Below are 19724 nucleotides of genomic sequence, written 5' to 3'. Positions count from 1 at the left end.
ATGACAGGGAACTCAACTGAGAATCCCTGATGGAGCAAATAGTGGATGTAGATCTCAAATTCGTGTAAAAAGACAAGGCTTAATGGTCTTACTGAGACCACAGGGACCCTGATGGTCATGGTCCCCAGACCCTCTGATAGCCCAAGACTAGAACCATTCCCAAAACCAACTCTACAGAGAAGGATTGGCCTGGACTATAGGACAGACAATGATGCCAATGAGGAGTGAATTTCGTGGCTCAAGAAGACAAATGAGACTATGTGGATGACTCCTGTCTGGGGGCGCGATGAGAAGAAGAGGGGCACAGGAGCTGGTTGAATGGACATGAGAAATACAGGGTGGAGATGAGGAAAGTGCTGTCTCATTAAGAGAAGAGCAGCTAGGAGCACACAGCAAGAAGACCCAGGTGTGATTCCTGGCCATTGAGCCTCATGTGCAGCCACCACCTATCTGTCAGTGGAGGCTTGCATGCTGGTATGGTGATGAACAGGTTTCAGCAGAGCTTCCAGACTAAGATAATGGACTAGGAAGAGAGGTCTGGCAATCTACTTCTGAAAATCAACCCTATGGATCAGAACAGTCCAATCCACAAATGGTTAGGGCCCGATGCAGCCTTCCATTCCATTGCGTGTGGGGTCACCATGATTCAAGATCAACTGAACAGCAACAATAAGAACAGAAGTTAGGAAGAACTTTGTGGAGACAAAACTGGCATCTACTAGATGGTATGCAGTCCCTGGCTGATGCAACCTGTTAACACACTTGGCTGTTAACTGAAAGGCTGGAGGTTTGAGTCCACCCAGATGTACCTCAGAAAAAAGACATGGTGATCTACTTCCAAAAAATCATCCATTGACAATTGTCATGGATTGAATTGTGTCCCCCCAAAATATCTGTCAACTTGGCTGGGTCATGACTGACTGTCTACCATTTTACCATCTGATGTGATTTCCCTATGTGTTGTAAATCCCATCACTATGATGTAATAAGATGGATTCATATTGATGAAATCTACAAGATTAGATGGTGTCTTTAGCCACTCTCTTTGAGATATGAAAAAGAAAACCGAGCAGAGAGACAGGGGGACCTCATACCACCAAGAAAGCACTGCCAGGAGTATAGCTGCTCCTTTGGACTCGAGGTACCTGCTCTGAGATGCTCTCAGACCAAGGGAAGACTGATGCATCACAAGGACCTTTCTCCAGACCTGTCAGAGAGAGAAAGTCTTTCCCTGGAGCTGGCGCCCTGAATTTGGACTTCTAGCCTACTGGACTGTGAGAGAATAAACTTCTCTTTGTTAAAGCAAAAAAAAAAAAATAGGTAACTAATCAGTAATGAAGTAGAGAAACTGAATTTCTGAAGTTATAATTCCACCACCGGAAAATCTATAAATAGTTCTAGAAAAAAATATACTTCAGTAGAGACGAAAGAACTGTATAGATTAAAGGGATGAAAACTGAAACAGAACCTAATTATGCCTCTAAATCTAAATGCCAGTTTACAAAAAATGCATAGGATAAAAGGAACCTCACAAACAACAATACAAGGAATCCAATCAGCTAAATTAAAAATGTAGGAAATTCTACAGATGAAATTTCCCGTTTTCTTCAACAAATAACGTGGAAAGAAATGAGAGAGAGAGGAGAAACCATGACAGACTAAGAGACCTCAGAGTCATGGCAATCAAATGAAATGTGCTGATCTTGTATGAGTCCTATTTGAACAAACCAACTATAACACAGACATATTTTAGATAGTCAGGTAAATCTGAACATGATCTAGGCAACAGACAATAAAAAATTGTTACTTTAGGTAGCAGTCCTGGTGACACAGTGAGTAAGAGCAATTGCTGCTAACCAAAAGGTCAGCAGTTCAAGTCCACCAGCTGCTCCTTGGGAACCATATGCAACAGTTCTACTCTGTCCTATAGTGTCACTATGAGTCAGAATTGACTCCACAGCAATGGGTTTTAGTAAGGTATAATAATAGTACTGTTAGTTGTGGTACTCAAAAATCCTTATCACATAGAAACATGTACTGAATTTACAGGAAAAATAACATGATGGATGGAATTTGCTTCAACATACTCCAGTCACCTCTCCCACCAAAAAGAAAATGAAAAAAAAAAAAAAAGCTTGGAAGTTAGGGAGTGATAAAACAAGGATGGCAGAAAGACAATGGTTGTTGAAGCTGGGTAGTGGGTATAGAGATTCATTATGCTAATCTCTACTTTTGTGTATGCTTAACAATTCCCTTACAGAAAAGCTTAAAAGCCTCTTTTTTTTTTTTTTTTTAAATAAAAAGAGTAAGAGAAAATAAAGAGACTGCAGATAGTGTATAAGATTTTTGCAGTTAAACATTAACTACTGTTTAAAAAAATTTGAGAGGGCAGGGACAAGACAGCAGAGTAGTCAGATGCTTCTGGTGATCCCTCTTACAACAAAGACCAAAAAAAACACATGAAACAATTATATACATGATAAGCTGGGAGCCCTGAACATCAAAGGCAAAGTTAGGAAATTGGACTGAGCGGCAGAGGGAGGGAAAGACGGTTCAGAAGCAGCGAGGAGTTGCTGGAACTGACTTGGCAGTAGCATTCAGGACGCAGTTTGCTCAGGGAGAGGCAGTGAGCTGCAGTGTACTCACACCTGCAGAATCAGAGCAGAACAATGCTCTTGGCAAAAGCTAAGTACTTAAGTCTATTTGACCACGCCCCTCCCCACCCCCAAGCCAACTTCAGTGGCTGTCGATTTCCCTGGGCCTGAGATAGGAAACCCTGGTGGCACAGTGGTTAAGTGCTATGGCTGCTAACCAAAGGGTAGGCAGTTTGAATCTGCCAGGCACTCCTTGGAAACTCTACAGGGCAGTTCTACCCTGTCCTATAGGGTCACCATGAGTCAGAATCAACTCAACGGCACTGCGTTTGGTTTTGGTTTGGTTTTGAGATAGGTCCTGCTGCACGCCCTAAGCCATCCTCCCAACCTTAGAAAAGGAATAAATTAAAAGATAATCTGCCAGCTCCCCTAAGCTGGGGGGCTCAGAACAGAAGAGGCTTCTGTCCTGGCACAAATGGCCCGTGGACTCTGAATACCTTTCACCCCTGCATGGACCTGTGTGGGCCCATTTGAGGAGTTTAGGCCCTTGTTGGAAGGCTGCAACGGTATATGTACAGGAGATCTGACTTCAACTGTTTCAGCTGTGTGGTAGAGAGGTGGGTTTTTGATGTCTGATACTGCCTTGCCTATTAAACAGGGTCCTCACCTACCAACATCAGGGGCCTGAGGTCTGGTGGCTCCACCCACATCACCTAGCCACCCGCAGCAGGGGTCCAAGGATAACTGACACCTCCCAGTCCTTACAACCAAAAGCATTGGGTGCCCATGGTAAAGCTGCAGGGCCCAACCACCTGTGCGCTCTAGGGAGCAGGGACACGCATTCCTCACACACACTCAGGAGATAGTTGTCAATCCCCTGCCTTGTTCAAAGCCTGACCCCCTTCTGCAACCAGACACCTCTGCCTACAATAATCAGCCCTGCCCCTCTAAGACTGGAGGACACAGCCCGCACAACACACTTGGTGACTGACAATCTGGACACCTGAGCTGAATCCATACAAGAAAAGTGAACGGACTCCTAAGCTCATATACCTGGTAACAGCCCCAGCCATCTGGTGACAGGACATTACAGTTTCAAAGGCACAAATAATCAAGCTAGCTCACTCAAGCAGCCTATCTAGGCATACCAAAACAGAACAAAGCAAAAAGCTAGCATACAGTAAGCAAACATAAAATAATATAATAACTTATAGATGGCTCAGACACAACAGTCAAATCACATAAAGCAGCACACCATGATCACTTCAACAAGCTCTCAAAACAAAGAATCAAGGAATCTTCCAGACAAAGAGGTATTCCTGGAATTACCAGAGGTAGAATACAAAAGATTAATGTACAAAACTCAAGAAATCAGGAAGGAGATCAGGCGAAATGCAGAACAAGCCAAGGAACACACAGATAAAGCAGTTGAGAAAATTACGTAGGTTATTTAAGAACATAATGAAAAATTTAATAGTCTGCAAGAATTCACAGAGAGACAGCAATCAGAAAGTCAGAAAATTACCAACAAAATTTCAGAATTAGACAACTCAACGGGAAGTCAGAGGAGCTGAATTGAAACGGAAGTCAAAAGTAGTGAGGCCGAAGATGAAACACTTGGCAACGATATATTCAAAGAAAAATCAGATAAAAGAATTTAAAAAAGAAGAGGGTTATTTACTGATTAGATAGTAGATAAGAACTACTTTAGGTGAAGGGAAGGGCAATACTCAATATAGGGAAGGTCTGCTCATCTGGACTGGACCAAAAGCAAAGAAGTTTCCTGGATGAACTGAATGCTTCGAAGGTCAGCAGAGCAAGGGCAGGAGTTTGGGGACTATGGCTTAAGGGGACTTCTAAGTCAATTGACAAAATAAATTCCATTAAGAAAACGTTCTGCATCCCACTTTGAAGTGTGGCGTCTGGGGTCTTAAATGCTAACAAGCGGCCATCTAAGATGCATCAATTGGTCTCAACCCACCTGGAGCAAAGGAGAATGAAGAACACCAAGGTCACACAATAACTATGAGCCCAAGAGACAGAAAGGGCCACATGAACTAGAGACTCACATCATCCTGAGACCAGAAGAACTAGATGGTGCCTGGCCACAACTCATGACTGCCCTGACAGGGAGCACAACAGAGAACCCCTGAGGCAGCAGGAGAACAGTAGGATGCAGACCCCAAATTCTCATAAAAAGACCAGACTTAATGGTCTGACTGAGACTAGAAGAATCCTGGCAGTCATGGACCCCAAACCTTCTGTTGGCCCAGGGCAGGAACCATTCCTGAAGACAACTCATCAGACATGGAAAGGACTGGACAACGGGTTGGAGAGAGATGCTGATGAAGAGTGAGCTACTTGTATCAGGTGGACACTTGAGACTGTGTTGGCATCTCCTGTCTGGAGCGGAGATGGGAGGGTAGAGAGGGTTAGAAACTGGCAAAACTGTCACGAGAAGAGAGACTGGAAGGAGGGAGCGGGCTGACTCATTAGAGGGAGAGTAAATGGGAGTATGTAGTTTAAAAAAAAAAAAAAATTTTTTTTTTTTTATGTAGTTAGATGTATATAAATACACGAGAGACTGACTTGATTTGTAAACTTTCACTTAAAGCACAATAAAAATTATTTAAAAAAAAAAAAAAGAATGTAAAAAAGAGAAGAAACCCTAAGAATCCTGTGGGAATCTATCAAGAGAAATAACCTATGAGTAACCAGAGTACGAGAACAGAGAGGGATAACAGAAAATACAGAGAGAACTGCTGACGATTTCTTGGCAGAAAACTTGCCTGATATCATGAAAGATGAGAAGATATCTATCCAAGATGCTCATTGAACACTACAAAGGCAGATCGCAAAAGAAAGTCACCAAGACATATTGTAATCAAACTTGCCAAAACCAAAGATAGAGAATTTTAAGAGTGGCTAGGGATAAACAAAAAGTCACCTACAAAGCAGAGTCAATAAGAATAATCTCAGACTACTTGGTAGAAACCACGCAGGCAAGAAGGCAACAGGGTGACTTATATAAAGCACTGAATGAAAAAAATTGCCAGCCAAGAACCATATCTGCAGCAAAACTCTCTCTCAAATATGAAGGTGAGAGTAGGACATTTCAGATAAACAGAAGTTTAGGGAATTAGTAAAAACCAAACCAAAACTACAAGAAATACTAAAGGGAGTTCTCTGGTTAGAAAATCAATGCTATCAGATATTAACTCAAGGCTAGAACAAAGGACAGAGCAACCAGATATCAACCTAGGCAGGGAAATTACAAAAACAAATCAAGATTAAAAAAACACTCAAAACAGGGAAATAGTGATGTCATTATGTAAAAAATGACAACATCAAATCAATGAAGAGGGACTAAAAATGTAGTCGTAGGCTTTCATATGGAGCGGAAGTCAAGGCAATATAAAGAAGTAAAAGTTTGGTTTAAACTTAGAAAGATAGGGTAAATATTAAGGTAACCACAAAGGAGACTAACAATCCTACACATCAAAATAAAAGAAAAACATAAAAAAAAAACAAGAAAACACATAAAAACAAAATCAACAACAATTAAAAACAGAAGAAAAGACAACATATAAAAAACTATTCAGCACAAAAAATTAAGTGGAAAAAAGAAACTGTCAACAACACTCAAAAAAAGGAATCAAAATGACTGCACTAAACTCATACATATCCATGATTACGCTGAATATAAATGGACTAAATGCACCAATACAGAGGCAGTCGCAGAATGGATTAAAAAAACACAATTCATCTATATGCTGCCTATAAGAGACACGCCTTAAAAACACAAACTAAAACTCAAAAGATGGATTAAAAATATCAACAAAACAACAATCAAAAAACAGCAGAAGTGGTAATATTAATTTCTGACAATGTAGTCTTGAAAGTTAAATCCACCACAAAAGAATAAGGAAGAACACTATATAACGATTAAAGGAACAACATACCAGGAGGATATAACCATATTAAATATTTATGCACCCAACAAAAGGGCTTCAAGATACATAAACTCTAATGGTGTTGAAAAGTGAGACTGACACCTGCACAATAATATTAGGAGATTTCAACGCACCACTTTTGGTAAATGACGGAACATCTAGAAAGAAACTCAATAAAGACACGGACGATTTAAATGCCAAAATCAACCAACGTGACCTCACAGACAAATATAGAACACTCTACTCAAAAACATTCAAGTATACTTTCTTTTCCAACGTACATGGAACATTCTCTAGAAGAAATCAGGTATTAGGCTACAAAGCAAGCGTTAACAGAATCCAAAACATCGAAATATTACAATACCTTCTCTGCCCATAAAGCCATAAAATTAGAAATAACAGAAAAAACAGGGAAAAGAAATCAAACACATGAAAACTGAACAACACCTTGCTCAAAAACAATTGGATTATAAAAGAAATTAAAGACAGAATAAAGAAATTCATAGAATCCAATGAGAATGAAAAACTTCCTATCAGAACCTTTGGGACATAGTTAAAGCAGTTCTCAGAGGTCAATTTACACCAATAATTGCACACATCCAAAAAAGAAGGGCCAAAATCAAAGAATTATGCCTACAATTTGAACAAATAGAGAACAACAAAAGAAACCCTCAGGCACCAGAAGAAAGCAAATAATAAAAATTACAGCAGAATTAAATGAAATAGAGAACAGAAAAACAATTGGAAGAGTTAGCAAGACCAAAAGCTCTTTCTTTGAAAAAATTACCAAAATCGATAAACCACAGGCAAATCTGACAAAAGAAAAAAAAGGAGAGTAAGCAATGAGGTGGGCGATATCACAACAGACCCAAGTGAAATTAAAAAACTCCTATCAGATTACTATGAAAAATTGTACTGTAACAAATTTGAAAACCTAGCAGAAAAGGACGTATTTCTAGAAACGTACTAACTACCTAAGCTAACACAAACAGAAGTAGAACAACTAAACAAACCCATAACACAAGAAGAACATGAAAAGGTAATTAAAAAACTCCCAACAAAAAGAGCCCTGGCCCTGGCAGCTTCACTGGGGAGTTTTACCAAACTTTCAAAGACTTAACACCACTACTACCAAAGGTATTTCAGAGCATAGAGAAGGATAGAATACTCCCAAACTCATTCTATGCAGCCAGCATAATCCTGATACCAAAACCAGGTAAAGACACTACAGAAAAAGAAAATTAGAGACCTATATCCCTTATGAACTTACATGCAAAAATCCTCAACAAAATTCTAGCCAATAGAATTCAACAACGTATCAAAACAATAATTCACCATGACCAAGTGGGATTCATACCAGGTATGCAGAGATGGTTCAACATTAGAAAAACAATCAATGTAATCCATCATACAAAAGACAAGAACCACATGATTTTATCAATCGATGCAGAAAATACATTTGAGAAAGTCCAACACCCATTCATGATAAAAACTCTCAGGAAAACAGGAACAGAAGGAAAATTCCTCAACATAATAAAGGGCATTTAAACAAAGCCAACAGCCATAATTATCCTGAACTTAGAGAGTCTTAAAGCATTCCCCTTGAGAAGGGAAACCGGACAACGATGCTCTTTACCACTACTCTTATTTAACATTGTGCTGGAGGTCCTAGCCAGAGCAATTCAGCTAGATAAAGAAATAAAAGACATCCAAATTGGTAAGGAAGAAGTAAAGGTATTTCTACTTGCAGATGATATGATCTTATACACAGAAAACCCTAAGGAATCCTCAAGAAAACTACTGAAACTAACAGAAGAGTTCAGCACAGTATCAGGATACAAGATAAACATACATAAATCAGTTGGATTCCTGTAAACCAACAAAGAGAACGCTGAAGAGGAAATCACCAATTCAATACCATTTACAATAGCCACCAAGAAGATAAAATATGTAGGAATAAATCTAACCAGAGACTTAAAAGATCTATACAAAGAAAACTTTAAGACACTACTGCAAGAAACCAAAAGAGACCTACGTAAGTGGAAAAGCATACCTTGCTCATGGATGGGAAGAATCAACACTGTAAAAATGTCTATTCTACCAAAAGCAATCTATAGATACAACGCACTCCCAATCCAAACATCAATGACATTTTTTAAGGAGATGGAGAAACAAATCACCAACTCCATATGGAAGGGAAAGAGGCCCAAAGCATTACTGAAGAAGAACAAAGTGGGAGGCCTCACACTACCTGATTTGAGAACCTATTATACCGCCACAGTAGTCAAAACAGCCTAGTTCTGGTACAACAACAGATACATAGACCAGTGGAACAGAATTGAGAATCCAGACATAAATCCATCCACATACGAACAGCTAATATTTGGCAAAGGCTCAAAGTCTGTTAAATGGGGAAAAGACAGTCACTTTAACAAATGGTGCTGGCATAACTGGATATCCATTTGCAAAAAAATGAAACAAGACCCATACCCCACACCATGCACAAAAACCAACTCAAAATGGATCAAAGACCTAAATATGAACTCTAAAACAATGAAGATCATGGATGAAAAAATAGGGGCAATGCTAGGAGCTGTAATACATGGCATAAACAGTACACAAAACATTATTAACAATGCACAAACACCAGAACAGAAACCAGGTAACTGGGAGCTCCTAAAAATCAAACACCTATGCTCATCCAAAGACTTCACCAAAACAGTAAAAACGGAACCTACAGACTGGGGAGAAGTTTTTAGCTCTGACATATCCGATCAGTGACTGATCTCCAAAATCTACATGACACTGCAAAAACTCAACAACAAAAACACAAATAACCCAATTAAAAAATGGACAAAGGTAATAAAATCTATTAAGAAGACATTCTGCATCCCACTTTGGAGAGTGGCACCTGGGGTCTTAAACGCTAGCAAGCAGCCATCTAAGATGCATCAATTGGTCTCAACCCACCTGGAGCAAAGGAGCATGAAGAACACCAAAGGCACAAGGTAATTAAGAGCCCAAGAGGCAGAAAGGGCCACAGAAACCAGAGACTACATCAGCCTGAGAGCAGAAGAACTAGATGGTGCCCTGTTACAATGGATGACTGCCCTGACAGGGAACCCCTGAGGGAACAGAAGAGCAGTGGGATGCAGACCTCAAATTCTACTAAAAAGACCAGGCTTAATGGTCTGACTGAGACTAGAAGGACCCCAGAAGTCATTGTCCTCAGACCTTCTGTTAGTCTAAGACAGGAACCATTCCCAAAGCCAACTTTTCAGATGGATTGGACTGGACTAAAAAAACGATACTGGTAAAGAGTGAGATTCTTGGATCAAGTAGACACATGAGACTATGTGGGCAGCTACTATCTGGAGAAGAGATGACAGGGCAGAGGGGGTCAGAAGCTGGCCGAATGGACACAAAAATAGAGCGGAAGGAAGGAGTGTTGTGTCTTAGAGAGAGAGCAACTAGGAGTATACAGCAAGGTGTATATAAGTTTTTGTATGAGAGACTGACTTGGTTTGTAAACTTTCACTTAAAAAAAGCACAATAAAAATTTAAAAATAAATAAATAAATAATGGGCAAAGGATATGAACAGGCACTTCACCAAAGAAGACATTCAGGCAGCTAAGAGATACATGAGGAAATGTTCACAATCATTAGCCATTTGAGAAATGCAAATCAAAAACACCGGCATTAATCCAAAAAACACACAATAATGAATGTTAGAAAGGTTGTGGAGAGATTGGACCATTACACACTGTCGTTGAGAATGTAAAATGGTACAACCACTTCAGAATTCAATTTGGCGCTTCCTTAAAAAGCTAGAAATAGAACTACCATACCCACTCCTTGGAATATATCCTAGGGTAATAAAAGCCTTCAGACGAACAGATATATGCACATACATGTTCACTGCAGTACTGTTTACAATAGCAAAAACATGGAAGCAGCCAAGGTGCCCATCAAGGAATGAATGGATAATTATGGTATATTCACACAATGGAATACTATGCAACGATAATGAACAATGATGAATCCGTGAAACATCTCATAACATGGAAGAATCTGGAAGGCATTATGCTCAGTGAAATTAGTTGCAAAAGGACAAATACATGAGACCACCATTAATAAGAACTCAAGAAATAGTTTAAACACAGAAAAAAATATTTTTTGATGGTTACGAGGGGAGGGAGGGAGGGGGAGAGAGAGGTATTCACTAATTAGACAGTAGACAAGAACTATTTTGGGTGAAGGGAAAGACAACACACAATACGGAAGAGGTCAGCACAACTGGACTAAACCAAAAGCAAAGAAGTTTCCTGAATACAACTGAACACTTCGAAAGCCAGAATAGCAGGGGCGGGGACTTGGGGACCATGGTTTCAGGGGACATCTAGGTCAAATGGCATAAGAAAACGTATTAAGAAAACATTCTGCATCCCACTTTGGAGAGTGACATCTGGGGTCTTAAAACGCTAGCAAGTGGCTATCTAAGATGCATCAATTGGTCTCAACCCACCTGGATCAAAGGAGAATGAAGAACACCAAGAACACACAGCAATTATGAGCCCAAGAGACAGAAAGGGCCACATAAATCAGAGAGTACATCAGCCTGAGACCAGAAGAACTAGATGGTGCCCGGCTACAACCAATGAGGGCCCAGGCAAGGAACACAATAAAGAACCCCTGAGGGAACAGGAGAATAGTGGGATGCAGATCGCAAATTCTCATAAAAAAACCAGACTTAATGGTTTGACTGACACTAGAAGGACCCCGGTGGTCATGGTCCCCAGACCTTCTGTTAGCCCAAGACTGGAACCATTCCCAAAGCTAATTCTTTATATAGGGATTGGACTGGACTATTTGACAGAAAATGATACCAGTGTGGAGTGAGCTTCCTGGCTTAAGTAGACACATGAGACTAAGTGGGCAGCTCCTGTCTGGAGGGGAGATGAGAAGGCAGAGGGGGACATGAGCTGGCTGAACGGACATGAGGAATACAGGGTGGAGAGGAGTGTGCTGTCTCATTAGGGAGAGAGCAACTAATAGTAAACATAAATATGAATATAAATGTTTGTATGAGATTGACTTGATATAATACTTTCTCTTAAAGCATAATTAAAAAAAAAAAAATCCGCAGAGGAAGCATGGGCCTGTTTTCATGAATAACTATTTAAGTTAAAATTTCATAACTATTTAAACTAAGTGACATTCTCAAAACACCATGCATCTCAAAATGCTGCCCAACTGGTCTACAAATCCTGACATCCCATCAAACCAAAAAATTACCACGAAATACATACCTAAATAATAAATGTTTGGTGCCACCCAGCCACCGTACGGTAACTCCTGCAAATGATTTGACGCTTCATGGTTTCCCCCAATGAAGATGGTGAGTACTGGTGCCTTTTTCTCTCCAGAATAATACCTAGAACATCATAAGGGTAAAGCTATCAGTTACCACAATTAGGGCGTAACATAAAAGCAAAAAGCAAAATAAGGTCAGAAGGAAAAGTCTGAAGGCATCATAAAAAGTTAAAAAGCCCTTTCTAGGCAAACTGCCCAGTTCCGCCCTTGTTCTAAAGAATGAAAAGATGCCTCCTTAAGTTCCAAGACAGTGTAAGTTCAACGAGGTCAGGAACTTTGTCGAGTTCACTGCTTATAATCCAACTTGTAAAACGGGGACTAGCATATACTGGGAGCCCTGATGGAGTAGTGGTTAAGAGCTTAGCTGCTAATTAAAAGGTCGGCAGTTTGAATCCAGTGGCTGGTCCTTGGAAGCTCTACGGGGCAAGTTCTACTCCGTCCTATAAAGTCGCTACGAGTCGGAATCGACTCGGAGGCAATGGTTTTACGCTTACGGTTTAGCACCCACAGGCGTCCAATAACAATTCCTGGATTATTAAACGAACTAGTATTAGAGTTCTATTTACGAACAAGGTAGGTATCTAAATCTGTCCGTTTCTACCTCCGAGTTCTAATTCACTCCCCTCAAGCTGCAATCCCTTGTGAAAGTGATAAGGCAGGAGAAAGGAAAGAAGGAAAGTGACAACTACTGAGCTCCAGGCCTCGCGGAAACAGCGCGAGCCAAGACAAAAGCTCAGGGGCGGCAGAAGGGAACTGGAACCCCGCGCGGCTCCTCGCCCTACTGCTGACAGTCACACCTCGCTCGCTGTGCCCGTGGCCGGGCCTTGCCCTCACCTGTAGAAGGTCTGCATGTGGCGATACTTGGGCGGCACTGCCATGCAGCGCAGGTCGGCCTCGTTGCGCACTGCCTGGAAGTCGCCGCAGCACAGGAGCAGGTCCACCGGCCCCGGGCCGCGCCGCTCCGCCAGCGCCAGCGTCTCATAGATCTTGTCCAGCTCACCGTGGCAGCACCCGGCCACAGCCACCCGCATCCTACCGGCCCGAAGTGGGAAGTGCCACCGGCGACGCCGTAGACAGAGCCAGGCCAGGCTCTAAGCGAAGAGACGCCACACAAGTTGCACAGATCCCGCCGCCAGCAACTGATCCGTCGCCACGTTCGGACTCCTGCAATTTAACTGACTTCCGCTTTCAAAATGTCGCGAGAGAGGGATCGCACGGGACTGGCTGACGTAAGGACTCCAGGAAACCTTCAAATTGAATCCGGCTTATCGTATTTCCCGCGTGATTAAATCCTAGGAATCTGACGGAGGGTAAAATTCAAAACCAAAGAGTAAACGAAATCCCCGTACATCGAAACTTGGTTTGCTAAAATTAAAACCTGCTAAACGAGTTGACAGGAATGATTGGCTCATTCCCTAGGATTAACTGTCCAGGGCAAAGATAATTCCCTGAAAGTGAATTAGAAATTTAACAAAAGATTTTTTTAAAAAGACATCTCAAAATTAAAATAATTTAAAAATATAACTTAAAAACACACTGCGGATTTTGAAACTACCCTCCCTAAGAGGTTCTAAAATTATCAGTTATTAAAAGGGGGGTGGATGCATCAAAGGCCTATCAACGAAGTGAAGAGACAGCCTAAAAATTGGGAGAAATTGGGGGGAACCATCTATTGGATGTTGTTGGGTGCTATCCAGTTGATTAGGACTCATAGCGACCCTATAGGACAGAGCAGAACTGCCCCATAGGATTTCCAAGGCTGTAATCTTTACAGTAGCAGATTACCAGGTCTTTTCTCCCGTGGAGGCTCTGTGGGTTGAACCTCTGGACCTTTCCCTTAGTAGCTGAGCACTTAACTATTGAGCCACCAGGGCTCTGTAAACTTTCAACTAAAACAGTTAAAAAAAAAAAAAAAAACACTTGAGTAATAAAATATTGAAAAAATGTTCTTTCACAACAAAAATTATTTACAATTGTGAAACAAAAAAATAATATTTAATTTTTATTGTGTTTTAAGTGAAAGTTTTCCAGTCAAGTCAGTCTCACATAAAAACTTATATACACCTTGCTACATACTCCCAATTGCTCCACCCCTAATGAGACAGCCCACTCCCTCCCTCCACTCTCTCTTTCCCTGTCCATTTTGCCAGCATCTAACCCCCCCTACCCTCTCATCTCCCCTCCAGGCAGGAGATACCAACATAACCTCAAGTGCCCACCTGGTCCAAGAAGCTCACTTCTCACCAGCATCCCTCTCCAACCCATTGTCCAGTCCAATCCATGTCTGAAGAGTTGGCTTCAGGAATGGTTCCCGTCCTGGGCCTACAGAAGGTATGGGGGCCATGACCACCAGGGTCCTTCTAGTCTCAGTCAGACCATTAAGTCTGGCCTTTTCATGAGAATTTGGGGTCTGCATCCCTCTGCTCTCATGCTCCCTCAGGGGTTCTCTGTTGTGTTCCCTGTCAGGGCAATTATCGGTTGTAGCCAGGCACCATTAGTTCTTCTGGTCTCAGGCTGATGTAGTCTCTGGTTTATGTGGCCCTTTCTGTCTCTTGGGCTCGTAATTACCTTGTGTCCTTGGTGTTCTTCATTCTCCTTTGATCCAGGTGGATTGAGATCAATTGATGCATCTCAGATGGCCGCTTCCTAGCGTTTAAGACTCAACCCACCTGGATCAAAGGAGAATGAAGAACACCAAAGACACAAGGTAATTTTACATTCCCACCAGCAGTGTATAAGTGTTCCAATCTCTCCACAGCCTCTCTAACATTTATTGTTCTGTGTTTTTGGATTAATGCCAGCCTTGTTGGAGTCAGATGAAATCTCATAATTTGTAGTTTTGATTTGCATTTCTCTAATGGCTAATGATCATGAGCATTTCCTCATGTATCTGTTAGCTACCTGAATGTCTTCTTTAGTGAAGTGTCTGTTCATGTCTTTTGCCCATTTTTTAATTGGGTTCTTTGTCTTTTTGTAGTTGAGTTTTTGCAGTACCATGTAGATTTCAGAGATTAGTTGCTGATTGGAAATATCAGAGCTAAAAACTTTTTCCCAGTGTAGGTAATCTTCTTACTCTTTTGGTGAAGTCCTTGGATGAGTATATGCGTTTGATTTTTAGGAGCTCCCAGTTATCTAGTTTTTCTTCTGCATTGTTAGTAACGTTTTGTATACTGTTTATGCCGTGTACTAGGGCTCCTAACGTTGTCCCTATTTTTTCTTCCATGATCTTTATTGTTTTAGATTTTATATTAAGGTCTTTGATCCATTTTGAGCTCGTTTTTGTGCATGGTGTGAGGTATGGGTCTTGTTTCATTTTTTGCAGATGGATATCCAGTTATGCCAGCACCGTTTGTTAAAGTGACTGTCTTTTCCCCATTTAACTGTTTTGGGGCCTTTGTGAAATATCAACTGCTCATGTGTGGAATAACATCTTACTTTGATTTTAAGCTTTTCATACCCACAAAACCAAAAATTAGACATAAAAAAGCCAAACCCAAACAAACTGCAAATGTATTGACTTGTTTTTTTCCATCAGAAACCGCTCTGCAACATTGTAAATTTTTTTTCTTGCTAGAAAAGGGTAGTCTTTAATTAAATTAATTAAAAGAGTGTGAGCGTCCTTAATTTTAACTTCAAGAAGTCTCATAGCTACAAATGGATAAAGGGCCAAATTTTCAGCAGTTACATTTTTAATACTAACTCAGTAACCAAGTCACTGTGTAAACTTGTATTTTTTAAGAAAACAATACTTAAGCCTCTGTGAAATCTCCAATCCTTGGGAGTATTTTTTCCTTCATTTCCTTCATGCAGGGAGAAAAAAATTCCTTATTAAATCATGAAACAATCTAATATTACATTATCGTTTTGAGCTAATTCAAAATTTTATTTTATTTTTTTACAGTTGTAACTAGCCTACTTTGAGTCACTTGTTTTTAGAAGCAAAATTGTCTCCCTGCAAGCATATAGAATGACTGCTTGGGATAAACCTTATGTTTTAATTTCTTTGTGTTTTGATTATTTTTAACACAGGATTTGTCTCAGTCATCTAGGGCTGCTGTCTTAGTCATTTAGTGCTGCCATAACAGAAATACCACAAGTGGATGGCTTTAACAAAGAGAAGTTTATTTCTTCACAGTAAAATAGGCTAAGAGTCCAAATTCAGCGTGTTGGCTCCAGGGGAAGGCTTTTTATGTCAGCTCTGGAGGAAGGTCCTTGTCCTCAATCTTCCCATGGTTTAGGAGGTCCCCCTGTCTCTCTACTTGCCTCTATCTTTTATATCTCAAGAGATTGCCTCAAGACACAATCTAATCCTGTAGATTGAGTCCTGCCTCACTAACACAACTGCTGCCCATTCTCTCTCATTAAGATTATTTAGAGGTAAGATTTACAGCACTCAGGAAAAGCACACAATACCAGGAATCATGGCTCAGCCTAACTGATGAACATATTTTTGGGGGCACATAATTCAATCCATGACATTCTACCATTTGGCCCCCAAAAAATCACATCCTTGCAACATGCAAAACATTCACCCATCATATCATACCAACAGTCTTAACTCTAAGTCTAAAATCTAAAAATTCCTCTTTATCTGTGAAATCTAGAATACAAGTTATCTGCTTCCAAAGGTAGAATGGCAGAACAGGCACAAGCTAGACATTTCCATTCCAAATGGGACAAACTGGAGGAAAAGTAGGGATAACAGGTACTAAGCAAGTCAGCAGAACACATTACGTTAGCCCTCAAAGCTTTGAAAATAATCTTCTGTTCTCTGAGACAATTTACACAATGGCCCTGCCCTCCAGACTCTAGGTTTTGGCCACACTGTCCAGATTCTGGGTGGAGGACCCTCAGCCCTGGGCTTCAGCTCTGCCTTCTAGGCCCACTGAGACAGCAACTCTGCTCCCTAGGCTTTAGGCGTGCCATTCTCCTCTTCCAACTGAGCGGCAACTCCACTCTTAGAAACACCAGAGGCCATGGCTACACCCTTTGAAACCCCTGAGGTCATGCCCATACCTTTTGAGACTGAGGCAGGTCATCTTCTTGTGTTGTCTCTTCAGCTTCTGCTTCCTGGTTTCTTGGCCTCTCAGCTCCTAGGGCCTCACGCCCACATCTGCCCTGCTGGGGCAAGTGTTCCAAAGCTCTGTAGCTCCACAGATAAGTGCCTGGAGGCACCCCACTCTGCCAGGAAGCCTCCTGCACATAGGCACTCAGTTCTCTGGCTCCGTGGGTCAGCAAGCCTAGCTCCACGGATAAGTGTCTAGAGGCACCCCATTCTACCAGGAAGCCTCAGATGTACAGGCACTCAGTTCTCTCACTCTGTGGGTTGGCTCCAGCACTGTCTCATGCTAGCCTCCTGGTTCTGCTGCTGTTGGTTCTCTGCTGTTGCCGCTTCTCTATGACTGCAGGTTCTCTGCCATGCTTGTCCTCTGCCACTGTTTCAACTTTATCCATTCACAGTTTCAAAACTGCTTCCACATTTTAGGTATCTGTTACAGCAGCACCCCACTCCTGGTACCAAATTCTTTCTCAGTCATTTAGTGCTGCCATAACAGAAACACCACAAGTGAATGGCTTTAACAAAGAGAAATATATTTCTTCACAGTAAAGTAAGCTAAAGTCCAAATTCAGGGTGTTGGCTCCAGAGGAAGGCTTTCTGTCTCTGTTGGCTCTGGAGGAAGGTCCTTGTCCTCAATCTTCCCATGGTCAAGGAGCTTCTCGGGTGCAGGGACCCTCGGTCCAGAGGATGTGCTCTGCTCCTGGTGCTGCTTTCTTGGTGGTAGGAGGTCCCCCTCTCTCTCTGCTTCTACCTTTTATATCTCAAGAGAGTGCCTCAAGACACAATATAATCCTGTAGGTTGAGTTGTGCCTCACTAACACAACTGCCGCCCATTCTCTCTCATTAACATTATAGAGGCAGGATTTACAACACATCTGAAAAGCACACAATACCAGGAATCGTGGCCCAGTCCAACTGATAACACACATTTTTGGGGGGACAGTTCAATCTATGACAGCCATTATAACAGAAATACCACAAGTGGGTGGCTTTAACAAAGAAAAATTTATTCTCTCACAGCCGAGGAGGCTAGAAGCCCAAATTCAGGGTGCCAGCTCCAGGGCAAGACTTTCCTTTTCTGTCGGCTCCAGGGAAAGGTCCTTGTCATCCATCTTTCCAGGTCAACGAGATTCTCAGCACAGGGACTCCTAGTCCAAAGGATGTGTTTTTCTCCTGGCTCTTGTTTCTTGGTGGTGTGAAGTCCCCACGTCTCTCTGCTCACTTCTGTCTTTTATATCTCAAAGAGATTGACTCAACATACAGCTTAATCCTGTAGATTGAGTCCTGCCTCATTAACATAACTACCACTAATCCCACCTCATCAACACCATAGAGATAGGATTTATAACACATAGGAGAATCACATCCAATGACAAAATGGTAGATAACCACACAATACTGGGAATCATGGTCTAGCCATGATTCCCAAGTTGACACACAATCTTTTTTTTTTTTTAATTGTAGTTTAGGTGAAAGTTTAGAGGTCAAGTTAATTTCTCATACAAAAATTTATACACATATTGTTATGTGACCCTAGTTGCAATCCCTATAATGTGATGGCACACTCACCCTTGCTACCTTGGGTTTCCTGTGAGTTGACATACAACCTTAATCATCATACTCAACATAATAACTCTTAGTTATAGGTTTTATGACTTCCAGATTCCATTTCTGTAGTGTAAATGATAAAATGATTGGACTTACTTTGCCCAACTTGTTATCTTTGCTTTTCCATTTTCAAACACATCTGCCTAATATTCTCACCATTGCTTGGGGTGGGGGGTGGCATGGGGATGGTGGGTTGCTATTAGCGGCAACCCAGAAGATGGCATAGCCATCTGAAGATCTGCTTTTTTTTTTTTTTTAATTTTGCTTTAAGTAAAAGTTTACAGCTCGTTAGTTTCTCATACAAAAATTTATATACACATTGTTATGTGACCCTAGTTGCTATCCCTATAATGTGACAGCACACTCCTCCTTTCTACCCCAAATTTCCCTTGTCCATTCAACCAGCTCCTATCCCTTTCTGCCTTCTCCTCTTGCCTCTAGATAAATATCATTTTATATGTTATAGTCCAGCCTAATCTTTGGCTGAAGAGTTGGCTTTGAGGATGGTTTTAGCTCTGGGTCAACAGAGAGTCCGGGGGCCATGTCCTCTGGGGTTCCTCCAGTCTTAGTCAGACCAGTAAATATGGTCTTTTCAGTAGAATTTGAGTTCTGCACCTCACTTTTCTCCTGCTCCGTCAGGGATTCTCTGCTTTATTCCCTGTCAGGGAGGTCATTGGGGGTAGCCGGGCACCATCTAGTCTTCTGGTCTCAGGCTGATGGAGACTCTGGTTTACGTAGCCCTTTTTGTCTCTTGGGCTAATATTTTCCTTGTCTGAAAATCTGCCATTTTTTTTAGTGGCTCTTCTCCTCCTGTAAAAAATTAGAGTTCTTTTCCTAGCATTGATTTTGGAGAATCTCTAAGTTTGCTCTTGGCTACTAACCTAAAGGTTGGCAGTTCAAACCTACCCAGTGGTGCTACAGAAGGAAGGCCTGGCTATCTGATTCCGTAAAGATTATGGCCAAGAAAACCCTACTCTGTAACACATGGGGTTGCCATAAGTTGGAATCTACTTGATGGCAAAGTTTTTGTTTTGTTTTTTGACCAGCATTCCCACATCTAAACCCAAAGAAGTGCCGTTTTAGTTGTTCAATTAGACAAATGTTTATGGACAAGTCAGACTCTGTGGAGTAGTACA

At 41.4% G+C, this 19724-nt stretch overlaps 1 protein-coding gene across 2 annotated transcripts in view; it reads right to left on the bottom strand.

Moving 5' to 3' along the window:
• Window positions 1–13109, bottom strand: part of DBR1 (debranching RNA lariats 1) — a 35250-nt gene extending 22141 nt beyond the window's left edge. For both annotated transcript variants that reach the window (XM_003419972.4, XM_023538813.2), the window contains exons 1-2: window positions 12756–13109; window positions 11858–11982 (exon numbers count right to left, since the gene is read on the bottom strand). In XM_003419972.4, the coding sequence (XP_003420020.1) occupies window positions 11858–11982; window positions 12756–12952 (322 nt within the window). In that variant the 5' untranslated portion in view covers window positions 12953–13109. The remainder of the gene's footprint in view (window positions 1–11857; window positions 11983–12755) is intronic.
• Window positions 13110–19724: the final 6615 nt, after the last annotated feature.

The sequence above is a fragment of the Loxodonta africana genome, chromosome 26 (assembly GCF_030014295.1).
Source record: "Loxodonta africana isolate mLoxAfr1 chromosome 26, mLoxAfr1.hap2, whole genome shotgun sequence".
NCBI lineage: Eukaryota > Metazoa > Chordata > Mammalia > Proboscidea > Elephantidae > Loxodonta > Loxodonta africana.
The sequence above is the reverse complement of the archived record's forward strand: the minus strand, read 5'-3'. Positions and strand labels throughout refer to the sequence as shown.